At 32.2% G+C, this 18,673-nt stretch overlaps 6 protein-coding genes across 6 annotated transcripts; 1 reads left to right on the top strand and 5 right to left on the bottom strand.

Moving 5' to 3' along the window:
- Window positions 1-1,003: 1,003 nt before the first annotated feature.
- On the bottom strand, window positions 1,004-1,668 carry LOC108809821 (uncharacterized). The gene has a single exon (XM_018581960.2). The coding sequence runs from the start codon at window positions 1,660-1,662 to the stop codon at window positions 1,285-1,287; it is 378 nt and encodes a 125-aa protein (XP_018437462.2). The 5' UTR covers window positions 1,663-1,668; the 3' UTR covers window positions 1,004-1,284.
- Window positions 1,669-5,140: 3,472 nt separating this feature from the next.
- Window positions 5,141-5,870, bottom strand: LOC108809809 (uncharacterized). Its single transcript, XM_018581952.2, has one exon. The coding sequence runs from the start codon at window positions 5,740-5,742 to the stop codon at window positions 5,365-5,367; it is 378 nt and encodes a 125-aa protein (XP_018437454.1). The 5' UTR covers window positions 5,743-5,870; the 3' UTR covers window positions 5,141-5,364.
- Window positions 5,141-17,723, bottom strand: LOC108809832 (uncharacterized). The gene is made up of 2 exons (XM_018581971.2): window positions 17,282-17,723; window positions 5,141-5,314 (listed from the first exon to the last, which is right to left on the bottom strand). Exon 1 carries the CDS (start codon window positions 17,598-17,600, stop codon window positions 17,331-17,333), a length of 270 nt encoding a protein of 89 aa, XP_018437473.1. The 5' UTR covers window positions 17,601-17,723; the 3' UTR covers window positions 5,141-5,314; window positions 17,282-17,330.
- On the bottom strand, window positions 8,204-8,802 carry LOC108809852 (uncharacterized). The gene has a single exon (XM_018581991.2). It carries the CDS (start codon window positions 8,682-8,684, stop codon window positions 8,415-8,417), a length of 270 nt encoding a protein of 89 aa, XP_018437493.1. The 5' UTR covers window positions 8,685-8,802; the 3' UTR covers window positions 8,204-8,414.
- LOC108846517 (F-box protein At1g49990-like) lies at window positions 11,659-12,419 on the top strand (the record flags this gene model as incomplete). The annotated part of the gene is made up of 1 exon (XM_018619749.2): window positions 11,659-12,419. A coding segment is annotated over one exon (594 nt), but the record flags the coding sequence as incomplete, so codon positions are not given.
- On the bottom strand, window positions 13,060-13,654 carry LOC108809840 (uncharacterized). Its single transcript, XM_018581980.2, has one exon. It carries the CDS (start codon window positions 13,535-13,537, stop codon window positions 13,268-13,270), a length of 270 nt encoding a protein of 89 aa, XP_018437482.1. The 5' UTR covers window positions 13,538-13,654; the 3' UTR covers window positions 13,060-13,267.
- Window positions 17,724-18,673: the final 950 nt, after the last annotated feature.

Genomic DNA, 18,673 nt, shown 5'->3' with positions numbered 1-18,673 from the left:
CCAAACTCATTCCTCTGGTCTCATACAAACTTCACCAGCTCCAGATTATGGGGGTTTAATTTTGGTTTACTTCAGTTTATACAATTATTACACAGATTCAAAAACTCACCTCTTTTCTACCCGGTAATTGTCTAAGCGCACGTTCTACTGCGCGCCATGGCGCATAGTTCTGACCTCTCTCATAGCCTTGGAGTTGCGCCATTGTAAAACACAGAGTGTAATCCTTTAGAAAACTCTTCATTGGGTCAGGGTTTGAATACTCTCTTAATGTGTTCATGATCGTTTCTACAAACTAAAGTAAACTCTTTTTGTGGCCCTAAAGCATGTCATTGGTGATGCAAGGTTTTGGTCTTGGAAAAGAAAGGTTTTTTGGTTTTGATGTGGGTTGATGACCTCATCATTTACATTCATCAGAAGGTGGGTTTGTGGAGACCCTCTCTGAAGATTCTCACTAACTCTTCATGGAGATGCCCTTGCCTCACTTAAATTGCTTTCACTTTGATCCATATTCAAAACCTACTAAATCTTAAATTTCTGTATTGTTGCAATATTCTTTAAGTCACTATTCTTCTTCAGTCAGTATGTTTACAAGCTTGTATTGAAACTTATTATCACTAAACTGAAAACAGAACAATCAGTTTATTTATTTTCCTCCCCCCAACAGAGCACTCATTTGTCTATTACACCATATCATCATCATCATCATCATCATCATATTTTCTAAACATTTACCAATTACCTAGTCAACAAAGAATGTTAAAGAAAAACTTATTTTTGTCACTGTTAACTTTTCATTAATCCAATTTTTGGTACAACAAAGATTTATTGACCTTAACACACTTGTAACCGATATGTCACAAACATACTAAAGTTAGGTACATAATTAAAGGCTTGGCTTGCTGCGAAACCTCATAAAAACCAAATATAAGAAGAGCATGTAGTCAAGTTCGATAGTGAAAACAACGAACAAGCATGATGTGTCCAAGTATCTTTTCCAGTAACATGAACTTAAAAAAAAAATTATATTCATCTCTACATTCTGTACAAGAATCATTTTTCCCTTGGACAATTCGAATCCTATCATTTAATTTAATCCAGAAACAACCCATCAAAACCCATAGCGTCTATTTAGGCTTCTCATTGCAACGCTCATAGATGTAACATGTCGGGTCCAAATCCAATCGATGGCAATGAAAATAAAAATCTCTATCCATATAGATGCAAACATGTCGGATCCAATCGATGGCAAAAGCAATAATAAAAATCTCTGTCCATTTGTCTTCATCAATTAGGACCCCAACAGCTCAAGTACATGACCGTTCTGAGAGACTCCTCAGCTTGCTTCGCCTTGTCACCATCCTTACCGGCGGCAACGGAGGTGGCGGACGAAGAAGAGAACCTGCTCGCCTGAGCAGCGGATTTCACGTTGTTTCGGATACGTTGATTCACAGATCGGATCATGTAATTCCACCTACATAGACCTAATTGGTCTTTGGAGGCCTCCACGGCTCCGATGGTTGCTGCCACTAACCACGCTTTGCTCCTTGAACTCATCTTTTTCTCTTCCTTTTTCTTCTTAATTGGAAAACTCTTAGCTTTGTGTTTTGTTTGAAAATGGAGAAATGCTTTGTGAAAGTTGTTGATGAAAGAAAGAGATTCCATGAGTTGTATTTATATAATAATAGAGAAGAAGAGGATCGGAGTTTTAGCCGCTTGTTAGAGTACAAAACCAGACGCTGCCTCCCCTGGTTTTCCCAAGTTTTTGTCACGTTGCTTTGGTGAATTGATTCGTTTGATAGTTACCAATTTACCCGCTTCAGATCATTTTACATAAGGGTCAACTTTGTCTTTTAAGAGAACCTGGATTATCCGCAACAAGTGCATGCACCTGGTTTTGTTGTACTATATTTGGAAACCGTGTTTAACTTTAAAAAAAGTTATTTCTTCTGTTTTTAAAAAACAAATTCTGTTTTAGATAAGAATATTTCAAATTATATATTTTTATATTTTTTACTACATTTTTATTAAGCAATAATTGAAAATTTGGACTTTTAAAAAAATAGTTGTGATTGTTGTATTATGATTGACTAAAATTATGGAAAAAATAATTACTCACAAGAAATAATACACTTATAATTAAAATTTAAAATATTTTTTTAATATTTGTGAAATTTCTGAAACATGTAATATTTTGAACGAAAAAAATATCATACGACACTAAATATTTTTTTTAAATAAAGAATCAACCATGAGATTTCATGCGCATTGCACATTTATAATAACTTTTAAAAATAGTATTTTTATTATAATCAATATAATTTTTAGTCTATAATTTTATTGGTTTAAAAATCAAATCTATCAAACCAATTGTAGTTTGGTTTAACGATTTTAATATTAACTTATTTAGATTTAGTTGAACATTAATAGAAGTTTAATTTGTATTTTATAAAAATAATTATATTACATTTAGTGGCTGTATTTATTTTGATATCTAAATATAGTAGATCTGATTTTTGTTTTCTTTATATACGATAAACATTAAACTGATAGAAATTAATATATTAATTAGCCTAATAAACTAGGGTCGACTCGCTGTACAAGCAGAATGTTATAATAAAACTATTTTATATTAATTTATATTAATTTTATGAAGCAATTAAAATCATTATAGATTGAAAACGATATTATAGACAAATAAATAATGAAAGAAATTTTTATGAAGCAATTAAAATCATTATAAATTTAAAAAAAAATCATTATAAATTGAAAACAATATTATAGACAAATAAATAATGAAAAGAATTCTGAAATCATATTTTTATTTTTAATAAATATTTTTGGTTTGAATTTAAGCCAGTAAACTTTATTATTCTCTATTTTTAGAGAACACAAAATTAGCAAAAATAATAATTTAGAAAAATGTAGTATATATATTATTTTATCAATTTCAATTTGACATAGTAAAAATAGAAATTTTGAAATAAACAATACTAAATTTATTTCAAGAAGATTTAAGTTTTAAAACACTTTTACACGAATTATCTTTTTCATGATAATAAATTAGTCAACCTCCAAACTAAATTAAAATGTAGAACAATTTGATAAAACAATTAATTCTCAATTTAAAATACTATTTACATAGTTTAATAATATTATAAATTTGTTTCAGATCATAATTATATCTGGAATGAAATATTAATGAAATTTTAGTGTTTTACCGATTATGTTTTCTAAATTATTATAGATTTTGTTGAACGATGTTAGTAACAAATTATTTTACAGGAACTTTTCTCATGCTATTTTAAAATATTATTAAGAATAGTATTTTATTAATTAATGAAATAGTATACTTTAAAGCAGATTTTTACTATAGTTACATACCACTTCATATAAAATAATTCTAGATGTGAGGATGTAATTCAGAAGGTGATGTAATAAGGAAAAAAAGAAACAGATGATAATTCTCAGAAGAAAAAGAACGCCAACAATGGCATGAAGTCACCAACTGTTCCTTTAAGGAATCTTTAATTCAAAACCCATTGCTGGAGTTCCTACTGATCCAAACTATTCCTTGTGTGTGACTAATGTCTTTGACTACCCAAACATTGGTAGAGCATGCTATTACCGAATCTAAAGCTTGGCTTGATGCGAAACCACTTAGAAATCAAATTCAAGAAGAGCATTTAGTCAAGTTTGATAGCAAAAACAAGGGACAAGCTTGATGTGTCCAAAAGAATGGATTATGGAAGCTATATGTTGAGATAAACATAACTATTTTTTCCAGTAACATAAACATAAACTTTTGGGAAAATTGTCATTTAAATCACGAACTTTCAAATTTGATTGAAAAAAGCATAAACTTTCTCTTGGACCATTTAAATCACCAACTTAGTTTGACTAGCCATTTTAAACATCAATTTAATTTGACTAAACTATATTAAACACCACGTTAACTCGGGTAACGGAATGATTAAACGGAATTAATGGCCGTCTCTAATCTCCGTTAAGTTCAAAACGACATCGTTTTAAAATCTTTCAAAAAATAACATCTGGGTAGAATTGAATCCGTGACCAATGACACAGTCGCTGGAAGGCTAAACCACTAAACTACTTGCATTTTTCTTAACTTAAGTGACTAGTAAAAGTTATTATTATGTAACCTCTAAATCATCTTCTTCCACCCTAAATCTCTAAATGATTTTATAAATGTTAAAACTTGTAAATAGCTTATTAAATATTAAGTTTATTTATAAGTATTATTAAAAATAGTTCTTGTAAATAACTAAATGATAATAAATGATTTTAATTATATTTTTTAATTACTAGCAATACTAAATGATTTTTAATTATAATTTTTAATGATAATTTTTAATAGTACTAAAAGATATTTATTAAAAAGAAAAATCATAATTAAAAATCATAATTAAAAATCATTTTGTATTATTAGTAATTAAAAATTATAATTAAAAATCATTTAGTATTACTAGTAACTAAAAAATTTAGTTAATTATTATTATAAATCGGACAAGTTATTATTAATTATAATTTTTAATAATACTAAAATATTTTTAATTAAAAATCATAATTAAAAATAATTTTGTATTATTATTAATTAAAAATATTTAGTATCATTTAATTATTTATAAGTAGTATTTTTAATATACTTATAAATGAAACTTAAAATTATAAATATCTTAATAATTATTATAAGTTTCAATATTTTTAATAATACTCACAAAATTTTGAATAATTAATAAGCTATTTACAAGTTTTAATATTTATAAAATCATTTAAAGATTTATGGTTTAAGAAGATGATTTGGAGGTTTCATAATAATAACTATTAGTAGTCAATCAAATTAAAATAATACAAGTGGTTTAGTGGTTTAGCCTTCCAACGACTGTGTCCTTGGTCACGGGTTTGATTCCACCTAGATATGATTTTTTGAAAGGTTTTAAAACGATGTCGTTTTGTACTTAACGGAGATTAGAGATGGTCATTAACTCCGTTTAATCATTCCATTACCCGAGTTAACGTGGTGTTTAATATGGTTTAGTCAAATTAAATTAATGTTTAAAATGACTAGTCAAAATAAGTTGGTGCTTTAAATAGTCCAAGAAAAAATTCATGCTTTTTTTCAACCAAATTTGAAAGTTCATTATTTAGATGACAATTTTCCCATAAACTTTTATATTCATCCCTGAAATCTGTACAAGTATCATTTATGCCTTATACAATTCGAATCCGTTAAAACCCCAAAAACTCATTGCGTTCTGTACAATCCGATTTCACAGCTCCCCGACATAGATACAACCTGTCGGATCCAATCGACGGCAAAAAAAAATCTCTATCCATTTGTCTTCATCAATTAGGACCCCAACAGCTCAAGTACATGACCGTTCTGAGAGACTCCTCAGCTTGCTTCGCCTTGTCACCATCCTTGCAGGAGGCAACGGCGGTGGTGGACGAAGAAGAGAACCTGTTCGCCTGAGCAGCGGATCTCAGGTTGTTTCGGATACGTTGATTCACAGATCGGATCATGTAATTCCACCTACATAGACCTAATTGGTCTTTCGAGGCCTCCACGGCTCCGATGGTTGCTGCCACTAACCATGCTTTGCTCCTTGAACTCATCTTTTTCTCTTTCTTTTTCTTCTTAATTGGAAAACTCTTAGCTTTGTGTTTTGTTTGAAAATGGAGAAATGCTTTGTGAAAGTTGTTGATGAAAGAAAGAGATTCCATGAGTTGTATTTATATAATAATAGAGAAGAAGAGGATCGGAGTTTTAGCCGCTTGTTAGAGTGCAAACCCAGACGCTGCCTCCCCTGGGTTTCCCAAGTTCTTGTCGTGTAGTTATTATCTCATTGTGCCCACCTGTTAGCAAATGGGATAAGGACTAATATTTTATTCTAAGAGATTCGGGATGGCCGCAAGTGCAGCTATATTGGCGTTCGTGCCAATCTAAACAAATCTTGGTTTAATCTTGATTTTATTGAGAATTAATCTTGGATTAATTAAGAAGTAATCATAGTTAGTTAAGTACTAATTTTGGATTAATTAAAGATTAATTTGAGATTAATTAAAGATTAATGTGAGATTAATTAAGGATTAATCTGGAATTAATTAAAAATTAATTATGATTAATTAAGGATTAATTAAAATTTAGTTTTGGAATAATTATGGAAATAAAATTATGTGAATTCTTATTATTATTCACTATCACTAAAGTCTCCACATAAACCGTGACTTGATCCTGCGAATGGAACAAGATCATGAAGACATGATGATGGGGTAGCACCCTAGAGATCGTTTTACTTCATGACGATGCAGTCTCGAATGTTTATAAGGACATTCGAGGATGATGGTAATGCTAACTTGCTAGGCTCGATTAGCTTTAGTGGTTTCTCGGGTTTAGTATATATTGTATTATATGAGTATGTTGACGGGCGAAAATTGTGGAGGTGATATTTAAAATTAGAATTCGCAATGATGATTATAGTACTGGTACTTGCACAATCATATTTATGCATTTGATATTTGTTTTGTTTAATATTGATTGTGTTGTGATTCTAGATTCATTGAGTAAATTAGTTGCTCATAACTCATTGTTGTGTATGTAGGTAACCACTAGTTGGGAGATCACTACTTTTGGACGGAAGGAATGGCTAACCAGCGGTAATATTTTATTGTCCTTGCAACATACCTTTTGATGTATATATACTTAAAACGTTGTTGGGCAATAGGCCATAAGTAAAACTATAACACTTTGTAAGATGTTTTTTTTTTTGTCAACGACACTTTGTAAGATGTTTAAAGTAAATAAATAATGTATAAAAATGTTTGTAAATCACGAGTTTTCATATGATATTAGTTCTTGTCCCAGACGAACTAACTATCGAATATTGCTATCGGATTGAAAAGTTTAGAGTGATATCTGGTAAGAATGTATGTGTTCTTTAATTGTTTGTCTAAGGTGATCGGATATATATTCCGAGAACCTTGGGTCAACCATTAGAGAACATTGTCCGTGTCATTTTCGGTCATCTATAATCCTACAAGTCGAGTCGAGTAATTATATTGGTGTATGATTTAAAAGATGAAAATACATTATTCTTTAAAAATAATTTTTTTTTGCAGTCTTACTAACGAATTCATTCATCAAATTTTTGTAGTCCAACTTTTTAGCCATCTTCTTTTCAATCGATATGGTCGCCAAACCATTTAATCTCTTTTGCGACATACTCAGGTCCACAAAATATCAAATTTGTGACAGTCTTTAAAGGCATAGTAAATTACATTGTAGTAATGCAGGATCAGGTCCACAAAAGATCAGTGATCACACATAGAGAATTCAGAGAAGTTACTAGCTAAGACTATAAAGATAATTGTTTGTTACCTTTTTATACTATTATGTAAATAAAATAAAACTGACTAAGAGAGCAATGAAGATGAGGATGTAAATCCTTGAAAAATGATAGGAGTGGAAACATATATATATATATATACAAGTGAAAATGGCTTCAATTACCCGAACTGAGACTCCTTTTTACTCTGTTTACATCTAAGTTCCTCACTTCATTGCTTCATTTCTCATCTAATTTACTTTGTTTTTGACGTATAGTGCTAGTTACAAGCTTTCTAAAGAGCTAATAATCCGTCAACCCATGGCCACCGATTTGGTCGAAAAAGCTACTAGAAAAGTGAACAAATCAGCATTCTGTGTTTTCTTTTTATCAAAAATTTAGTTCCAACAATTAGTGCTTACGATAACTAAGATTTCTAGATGTGACGATACAATTAAGAAGGTACAGTGTAATAAGAAAACAAAACAGGGGTTATACAATAAAACAAACTCCAATAACAACAAGAACTAGCGAACTGTTCTTATAATTCTAGTAATTGCTGGAGTTCCTTTGATATTTTCTTTTCTTTCAGAGCTATAAGGTACGAACCATTATTTCTCATTGGTGCTAAATTGTTTGATGATACGTTAATCTTCTGTGTGAGCCTATGTCTTTCAAGTCTTTTAACTTCCCAAACATTAATAGATCATGTGATTACCGAAAACCTTGGTTTGATCATTGATGCAGAACCTCTAAGAAATCCAATTCCAAGAAGAGCATATAGTGAAGCTCGATAGCAAAAACAATGGCAAGCTTTATTCATCAAACAAATGGATCGCGAAAGCTTCTATCATTTCCAGTAACATGAACATAAACCTTTATATTCATCTCTACATTCTGTACAATTCGAATCCGTCATTAATTGCATCCCCAAAACAATCCATCAGAACCCCCAAGACTCATAGCGTCTAGATAAGGTTCTTAGGCTTTCGATTTCACCGACAGATACAACCTATCCCAACCAATCGATATATGGCAAAGATAATAAAAATATCTATCCATCCGTCTTCATCAATTAGGACCCCAGCAGCTCAAGTACATGACCGTTCTGAGAGACTCCTCAGCTTGCTTTGCCTTGTCACCATCCTTGCAGGAGGCAACGGCTGTGACGGACGAAGAAGAGAATCTGTTCGCCTGAGCAGCGGATCTCACGTTGTTTCGGATACGTTGATTCACAGATCGGATCATGTAATTCCACCTGCATAGTCCTAATTGGTCTTTTGAGGCCTCCACAGCTCCAATGGTTGCTGCCACTAACCACGCTTTGCTCCTTGAACTCATCCTTCTCTCTGTTTTTTGTTCTGCTTAATTTCAGAAACTCTTAGCTTTGTGTTCTGTTTGTGAAATGGAGAATTGCTTTGTGAAAATTGTTGATGAAGGAAGATGATAATCTACGAGTCTGTTTATATAATGATAGAGAAGAAGAAGAAGAGGATGGGAGTTTTAGCCGCTTGTTAGAGTACAAAACCAGACGCTGTCTCCCCTGGTTTTCCCAAGTTTTTGTCGTGTAGTTATTACCATTGTGCCTACCTGTTGACAAATGAGATATCGGCCATGCGCTAGGCGCACTTGGTTTTGCTTACTATATTGGCATTCGTGCCAATCTAAACAAAACAAAAATTGTAATATCTCCTACGATTGATTCTCCTTTTTTTAGGCTAATCCTTCGATAATATTTGTAACGATAATATTACGTCTTGTTTAGACAAATGCATGTTCATAGAACTTTATTATTTTAAAAAGTTTTTGGTGAAAAGATCAAAGATTCTTTCAGAAATTAGAAATTTGTATTGGAATTCCAGTACTTCTTAATCTATATTTTAATGCAATATATTTAACCTATCTCTATATCTAGCTTTAATATCAATGAATAGTATTTTTTGTTAGATTTAGTTTTTTTTAGGATTTTGATGATTTTATTTTTTGAACACCAAATTTGATGATTGTAAGATATAAAACTTCTAGAGTGTTTTAGTTGGATCATTCACATACAGTGAAACCTCTATAAATTAATAATGTTGGGACTACACCAAAATTATGTTTTTTTATTAATTTATAGAGATTATTAATTTATCGAGATACTAATTGAATCAAAAACTTAATTGGAACTATGAAATTATATTAATTTATAGAAATATTAATTTATAGATTATTAATTTATAGAAGTTATACTGTAATTGATCTTACTGTTTGTGTTCTAAAATATCTAATTAGAAACATGATAATTGGATAATTGGTGCAAAGAAGAGCATTGTATTACCTGAACTAATCATATTGAGCTAGGTTGTTTGGCACATGCAAGAGCTGATTTAATTAATTTAGTGAAGATATAATATGAACATTAATGCTTATCTAAAGAAATATCGATCGACACTCTATAGTATCGATTGACACTTTTCTTAATTCGCAGAATTGGAATATATGATTTAGACATTTGATTAGATTCGGAGCAAGAGTTGGATATCTTATTATTGAATTCGAGTTCTAGGACGATACCTATCACACTCTTAGCATCTGGTTGCATGTATGAAATCCTATGTATGGCTTATTTCCTATATTATCTTACAACTGATTTGCTATTGTTTACTGTTTTTGTTATTACTTGCCTAGCTTAATTTTTTTTTCTATAGTCTATTGTGTGTTCACATTATACGTGAATTCAGTCCCTAATTTTTACAATTAATTTTTTTATTTGAGGGAGCTCTAGGGTGCTTTGAGCTATGCTACATCAATCATGCAAGCCGAAAATCTGATAGACAAAAAATGTATCACACCCAAAAAATCAAATATACTGAATAATATTTCTAATCTAAGAACAAGATTGTAAATTTACCCTCTATATCTGAAATATGTTAAGTGAGAGAATAAAGTGAAAGCCCCTAAGTCACAATTTATACTATTATTTGTGAAGTATTTTTCGTTTGAGGTTTCACGTTAAAATTTAAAAGTTAGAGTGGTTAATATTGTTTTTATCCTTAATGAATAAAATATATAAACTAACCAAAAAATAAAAAAAAATAATTTTATTTGATTAGATAAGTGATTGAAATTAATAATAACAAGAGTTATCCAAACCTAAAAAACATATTTTAAAATTAAAAGAAAAAGATAATTTCTATATTTTTGTCATATAAATAATATCTTTTGATAAAAATTTAAAATTAGAAAACAAAAACACATAACTAAATATTAATCAAGTAAAATTCTTAATTTCATATAAACTAAAAGAGAATGTTGAATGACTTTTAAGATTTATTTATCAATAATGAATATAGTGTACAAAGAATTTATCAGATATTGAGTGAATATTGAGAATCAAGTAATATTTATTTATATTTGTAATACGTAAAAGTTAGAGAGGTTAAAGTCATTGATACTCTTAATGAATCTTCAGATATAATTTATTTATAATTAAAAATGAATTTTGTATCAAATATATTTGATTTATATGTTATATTAGTTAATTGATAAAATTTATTTTTAGAAAATAAATAACTCTATATATATTGTGTTGTTGTATGGAAATAATATTTTATATTATAAATGTAAACATTTAAGATATAACAAATTAATAATTAAATATTAACTAAACAAAAAAAGACATAAAATCCTAAAAAGTAGATTAATGAATAATCCAATAGCATATCATTGTAATAAGTTGGAAAATTTAGGGATATTTTGTTTTAAAACTTTTTGAAATTATTAATTTTTTTATTTGAATTTTTTATTATCATATTTATATTTAATATTTTTTTTTAGACGTCCGTATTTAATATTATTTTTATAAATAAAATATATAGTTGTATATAACATTGATTAGTAGATTGTGTTTGTATTTTAATAGAATAGACGAAACCCAACATTTTTGGTTCGGTGGGTTCAGTTTACTTTGGTTGCAACCGGACTAGATTTCATTTCGAGAAATTGTGAATTGTGAAAGGTCAAAAAATCAGAAACCCTAGACAAAAAGGAGTTTGTGTTTGACTGACTGAGAGTGGCGAGTGGAACCCTCGTCCCAATGGAGGAGACAGGAAGAAGAACAAGAAGAAGATCAATCCCAGATGCTATCGTAGCGGAGATCATCGCAAGGTTACCGTTGAGAAGCATTGCGAGATTGAAAGCAGTCTGCAAACAGTGGAGATCTTTGATAGAATCGTCGTATTTCCGCAGCCTCTTCGTCTCTCTTCACCCAAACTCATCCTCTTCATCCTCCTCATGGTTACTTATGCTTTTCAGTAGACCCATGTGTGGATGATATTACTGGCCCTTGAATCTCAACGGGGTGCTTTATGTGTGGCAGAAGAGACTGTATGATATTACTGGCCCTGGAGTCCTTGTAGCTCATGATTTTTATAACCAAGAAGCCGATGATGAGTTTCGGATTATACCTCTCCCTGTCCCCTATAACGAAAACGTTGTTAGATGCTTGACTACTTCGGGAGGAGATGTTATCTGTGTTGAAATATTGTATCCAAGATTGAAGGTTTGGAAGCTGAAGAGTAACAACTCTGATGGGGAATGGTGGCACTTGTTAAGGGAAGAGATCAACATGGCATATGTTGGCTTTGATGTCAATTGTTTTCCTTTGGGGATGAACCCGTTTGATACTGATTTGGTCTATCTGTGGAGTAGACAACATAGTTGTGTGGTGTCGGGTAACTTAAGGATACGAGAGTTTACTCTTCATCAGGAAACGGAGACTTGGAGTGATGGTGAAGGCTGTTGGCGCATAAACACGTCTGATTCTAAGGAGCATATGGAAGCTGTACATGATGCAGCGTCGGTCATTACATTATCACAGTTTGTGCTCCCGCAGTGGATGGATCTGGTGCCCCGCCCGCCTAATTAACATCCCTTCTTTGTCGCTTTCTAAAAAGTCTGTTCTTCAATGTTTGTGTTTTGTTTTGTCTTGTTTATAATCAGGACACTATGTATCAGGTCTTCTACTCTTTTGTGAGGACTTAGTTGCTCTCACTACCTGTGCAATATATTTATGACAACAGTTTGAATTGGTTTCTTTCTATGATTGTGAAGACAAGACAAGGTTTAGAGCTAAGTCAAATAGCTGGTTTATCATTAAGTATGGTTTCACGGTAGACGTAGACGCGTCCGGTCAGTTTTGATGCTATGGACCGCTGGATAATATAGTAAAATGATAAAGGTCTTCTCATTTGACTTGTACACCCGCTGTCTATAAGCCATCACTCTTCTTCCTGCCTTGTTGTAAACATGTAATTTTTCTTCATCGTGATTGTCTTTGTGAAACCACTTCAATTTCTTCTTGGTTCCTTAAACCTTTGCCTTGACTTCTCCTTTTTTCTTGATACACCTATTTGTCATACAGTTTTCGTACCTTTCAGAGGGAAAGGAGCTATGATACCATGTTGAAATCTTTATGAGAAAACAGAGCTAAGTAGTTTGATCTTCATTACTCTGTTTTTGTGCAGAAACATTGGTGAGTGAAAGTGTTTTGGGACCAAGTTGTTTTTAGGTCTTTTAACTTCCCAAACATTAATAGATCATGTGATTACCTAACTTAAACCTTGGTTTGAATTGATGCAGAACTTCTAAGAAATCCAATTTCAAGAAGATCATTTAGTGAAGTTCGATAGCCAAAACAATGGTAAGCATGATTGGATCACAGACGCTTCTATCATTTCCAGTAACATGAACTAAAACCTTCATATTCATCTCTACATTCTGTACAATTCGAATCCGTCATTAATTGCATCCCAAAAACAATCCATCAAACCCCCAAGACTCATAGCGTCTATTTAAGGTTCTCAGGCTTTCGATTTCACCGACATAGATACAACCTGTCGGATCCAATCGACGGCATAAAAAAAACCTTCGATCTGTCTTCATCAATTAGGACCCCAACAGCTCAAGTACATGACTGTCCTGAGAGACTCCTCAGCTTGCTTTGCCTTGTCACCATCCTTACCGGCGGCAAGGGCGGTGGTGGACGAAGAAGAGAACCTGCTCGCCTGAGCAGCGGATCTCACGTTGTTTCGGATACGTTGATTCACAGATCGGATCATGTAATTCCACCTGCATAGTCCCAATTGGTCTTTCGAGGCTTCCACGGCTCCGATGGTTGCTGCCACTAACCACGCTTTGCTCCTTGAACTCATATTTTCTCTTTTTTTTTCGTCCTAACTGGAAAACTCTTAGCTTTGTTTTTTGTTTGCAAAATGGAGAATTGCTTTGTGAAAGTTGTTGATGAAAGAAGAGTGATTCCATGAGTTGTATTTATATAATACTCCCTCCGTTTCGAATTATATGTCGTTTTGGAGCAAAATTTTTGTTTCAAAATAAGTGTCGTTTTATGATTTCAATGCAAAATTTATTGATTTTTTAATCTAATCTATTTTTCTATTGGTTGAAATCTAGTTAGGTGTATTGGTAATGATGTTTTTATCTAGTAAATATACAAAATTAAATGTTTTATTAATCTGTGTGTCGAAGTCTATAACGACAAATAAAGTGAAACGGAGGGAGTAATAGAGAAGAAGAAGAGGATGGAGTTTTAGCCGCTTGTTAGAGTACAAAACCAGACGCTGTCTCCCCTGGTTTTCCCAAGTTTTTGTCGTGTAGTTATTACCATTGTGCCCACCTGTTGGCAAATGAGATATCGGCGCGCACTTGGTTTTGCTTACTATATTGGTATTCGTGCCAATCTAAACAAAACAAAAATTGTAGTATCTCCTACGATTGATTCTCCTTTTTTAGGCTAATCTGTTAGGTTTAAGCTAGCTCTACACCTTGTAACAAACTGAATACTTCTTATTATGAATGTAAAAGATAATTACAGCTTGAGTATGAATCAATCTAAGCTCTCATAGCGAACTCAGATCAATCCATCAGTCTCATATCGACTGTGATGTTAAGACTCATGGCGTCTTTCACAAACAACATCAAGCATAATCCTAACTGACACATCGACTCTACTATTTATAGTAATTCATATAACAGACTCGATATAACTGCAAACACTCTTTCTCAACCAGAGGAACTACTGCTTCCATCTGTCCTCTTATTCTTCTCCACGCTTCCTGCAGCGTTATCACTCTCAATCTCCTTCCCTTCTCTCTTTCTGTAATAAGCTACTTTATACCTATCATAATCCTTCGATAAGATTTGTAACGATAATACCAGGTCTTCTTTCGACAAACGCATGTTCGTAGAACTTTATTATTTTTAGAAGTTTTTGGAGAAAAGATCAAAGATTTTTTCAAAAATTTGTATTCGAACTCCAGTATTTTTTAATTTATATTTTAATGCAATTTGTTTAGTTTCTCTATGTTTTGCGTTAATATGTGTGACCAGTTATTTTGGTAAGATACAAAATTTCTAGAATGATTAAATCAGACCATTCATAGAATTGATCTTACTATTTGCATTCTAAGATATTCAGTTAGAAACATGATAATTGGACAATTGGCGCAAAAGAAAGTATGGTATTGCATGAACTAACCATGTTGAGCTAGGTTATTAGACACATACGAGAACTGATTTAATTAATTTAGTGAAGATATCAATCTGAGCGTTAATGTTTGCCTAAAAAAATGTCGATAGTATTTATAATTTGCATGCTAGAGCTAGATTATACGATTTAGACATTTGATTAGATCTAAGTATTAAGACGGTACCTACCACACCCTTAACATTAGGACGTTACCTACCACACCCTTAACATCTGATTGCATGTATGAAAACCTATGTCTGACTTAATTCCTATATTATATTACAACCGCGATTTGCTATTATTTATTTCTTTTATTATTATTTGCCCAGTTTAATTTTTATTTTTATAGTCTATTGTGCATTCACATTTTATAGGTAGATTCAATCCGTAAGTATAACAATTAATTTTTTATTTGAGAGAGTTTGTTATAGGGTATTTTAAGCTACATCAATCAAGCATACCGAAAAAAAATAAGATAGACGAAAAATGTATCATACTCAAAAGGCCAAGAGAAATTGCCAAAAATACCATTTTCATAGTACCACTTTTCATGTTTACACTAACCACTTTTACCACTACTTTTAATGAAGGGTCTAGATTTAAAGGTTTGGGATTTAGGGTTTAGATTTGATGTTTTAGGGTTTAAGGTATATAGCTTAGGGTTTAGAGTTTAGGATTTAGGGTTTAGAGTTAAGGATTTAGGGTTTATAGTTTAGACTTTAGGGTTTAGGGTTTAGGATATTGAATTTAGGGTATATAGTTTAGGGTTTAGGGTTTAGAGTTGAAGATTTTGGGTTTAGGGTTTAGAATTGGAGGTTTAGGAATTAGAATTTGGGATTAGAATTTTGAAAAACATATAAAAATAAAGATATAAGAGTCTTTACCATTTTAATAAATAAGGTATTTTTGAAAATGTGTCTTTTGTGGTGGTAAAGATGAATAATGGTACCTTGAAAGTGGTATTTTTGAAAATTCCCCAAAGGCCAAATATACTATATAATATTTCTAATCTAAGAACAAGATTGGAAATTTACCCTCTCTATCTGAAATATATTAAGTGAGAGAAGAAAGTGAAAGCCCTTAGCCACAATCTATAATATTATTTGCGAATTGCATTTGAGATTTTAAGTTAAAAATTAGAGAATTAATATCGTTTGTACTTTCAATGAACAAAAACGAATTTAAATTTATTTGATTAGATAAGTGAATGAAATTATCAACATGGCATATGTTGGATTTGATTTCAATTGTTTTCCTTTGGGGATGAACCCGTTTGATACTGATCTGGTCTATCTGTGGAGTAGACAACATAGTTGTGTGGTGTCGGGTAACTTAAGGACACAAGAGTTTACTCTTCGTCAGGGATCGGAGACTTGGAGTGATAGTGAAGGTTGTTGGTGTATAAACACGTCTGATTCTAAGGAGCATGCTGTACATGATGCAGCGTCGGTCATTACATTATCACAATCTGTGCTCCCACAGTGGATGGATCCGGTGCCCCGCCCGCCTAATTAACATCCCTTCTTGGTCGCTTTCTAACAAGTCTGTTCAATGTTTGTGTTTTGTTTTGTCTTGTCTATAATCAGGACACTATGTATCAGGTCTTCTAATCTTTTGTGAGGACTTAGTTGCTCACACTACCTGTGCAATATATTTATGACAACAGTTTGAATTGGTTTCTTTCTATGATTGTGAAGACAAGACAAGGTTTAGAACTAAGTCAAATTGCTGGTTTATCATTAAGTATGGTTTCACGGTAGACGTAGACGCCGTCCGGTCAGTTTGGATGCTATGGAGCGCTGGATAATAGAGTGTATCAAATGATAAAGATCTTTTAAGAACTAGTAATAATACAACAAAACAGAGGCAATAATTCTCATAAATACCATTGAATGAAACCCCAATAATAACATGAAACCAACTTTCCGAAGTATTTTCTTTTGTCCAAAAATGCAGGGTACGAACTCCTTGGTAATATACTTCAGATGTTAAACCATTGACCTAGAATTAAAAACCCATTCATGGTAATGATATTGTAATTTATCTTGTGTGACAAATGTGTTTTTTAACTTTCCGAGCAAGCTATTATCGAATGTAAAGCTTGGCTTGATGGGAAACCTCTAAAGAAAATCCAATTTAGGAAGAGCATGTAGTCAAGTTCGAAATCAACAACAGTGGAAAAGCACCATGTGTTAAACGAATGGATAACGAAAAGCTCTATTGCCAAGTAACATGGTTACATAACATAAACTTTTTATATTCATCCCTGAATTCTATGCAAGTACCATTTTGCCTTATACAATTCGAATCCGTTATTTGACTGCATCCCGAAACTACTCATCAAAAACCCCCAACACTCATAACGTCTATAAGGATTTTGATTTCACAGCTCCGCCACATAGATGCAAACATGTCGAATCCAATCGACGGCAGAAAAAATCTCTATCCATTTGTCTTAATTAATTAGGACCCCAACAGCTCAAGTACATGACCGTCCTGAGAGACTCCTCAGCTTGCTTTGCCTTGTCACCATCCTTACCGGCGGCAACGGTGGTGACGGACGAAGAAGAGAACCTGTTCGCCTGAGCAGCGGATCTCACGTTGTTTCGGATGCGTTGATTGACAGATCGGATCATGTAATTCCACCTGCATAGTCCCAATTGGTCTTTGGAGGCCTCCACGGCTCCGATGGTTGCTGCCACTAACCACGCTTTGCTCCTTGAACTCATCTTTTCTCTTTCTTTTTCTTCTTAATTGGAAAACTCTTAGCTTTGTGTTTTGTTTGTGAAATGGAGAATTGCTTTGTGAAAATTGTTGATGAAGGAAGATGATATTCTACGAGTCTGTTTATATAATAATAGAGAAGAAGAAGATTATCAAAGTTTTAGCCGCTTGTTAGAGTGCAAAACCAGACGCTGTCTCCCCTGGTTTTCCCAAGTTTTTGTCACGTTGGTTTCGCGGATTGATTCGTATAGTTAATTACCAATCTACCCACTTCAGATCATGTTATCCATAAGTGTCAACTTTGTCTTTTAAGAGAATCTGGATTATCCGCAAGTGCATGCACCTGGTTTTGTTGTACTATATTTGGAAACCGTGAAACTTAAAAAAAAAGTTATTTCTTCTGTTTTAAAAAATGGAAAATTCCTTAAAAATACATATACTGAATTTCTTTTGATAAAAAAATACACAAACTTTTTTGGCTTCCAGAAAAATACACAAACTAATTTTGATTGTCCATAAAATACACGACCTTTTGAATTTTGAAGGTTTCACACCTCGATTTAACCGGTGTAAACAGTGACTAACAAAATAGTAAGACGCTGTTAGACGCCGTTAACTCTGATTAAAAAGTTCATGTATTTTATGGACAACCAAAATTAATTCGTGTATTTTTTGGGAAGTCTAAAAAGTTCGTGTATTTTTTCAGCAAAGTTAATTTAGTATGTGTATTTTTAAGGAATTTTCAAATGGAGTTTGAATATTTCATATACTATTCAGAGGCTAAATATCTGAACCCAATACATATCCAAAATTTTATATTTGTAAACTTTCGGTTTGGTTTTGGACCGAATATTTTCGGGTCAGTTTCGATCCAAGTTTTTGAATCTGGCTAAAATATCTAGACCTAATCTTGACATTTTAGCCGGATTCAAAAACTTGGATTGGAACTGATCCGAAAATATTCGGTCCAAAACCAAACCGAAAGTTTACAAATATTTGTTGGGTCCAAAACTCTTCTACTTGAAATAATTGAAACCAAAAAGAACTGATCCGAATAGACCTGGACCTAATAAAATCG

Source organism: Raphanus sativus, chromosome 1 (genome assembly GCF_000801105.2).
Source record: "Raphanus sativus cultivar WK10039 chromosome 1, ASM80110v3, whole genome shotgun sequence".
Classification (NCBI taxonomy): domain Eukaryota; kingdom Viridiplantae; phylum Streptophyta; class Magnoliopsida; order Brassicales; family Brassicaceae; genus Raphanus; species Raphanus sativus.
Note: the sequence above shows the minus strand (reverse complement) of the source record. Positions and strands in the feature narration are given on the sequence as shown.

Bases quoted from the DNA above. Each gene is read 5' to 3' on its own strand.
- LOC108809821 (XM_018581960.2), bottom strand. From the start codon at position 1,662: ATGGAATCTCTTTCTTTCATCAACAACTTTCACAAAGCATTTCTCCAT.
- LOC108809809 (XM_018581952.2), bottom strand. From the start codon at position 5,742: ATGGAATCTCTTTCTTTCATCAACAACTTTCACAAAGCATTTCTCCAT.
- LOC108809852 (XM_018581991.2), bottom strand. From the start codon at position 8,684: ATGAGTTCAAGGAGCAAAGCGTGGTTAGTGGCAGCAACCATTGGAGCT.
- LOC108809840 (XM_018581980.2), bottom strand. From the start codon at position 13,537: ATGAGTTCAAGGAGCAAAGCGTGGTTAGTGGCAGCAACCATCGGAGCC.
- LOC108809832 (XM_018581971.2), bottom strand. From the start codon at position 17,600: ATGAGTTCAAGGAGCAAAGCGTGGTTAGTGGCAGCAACCATCGGAGCC.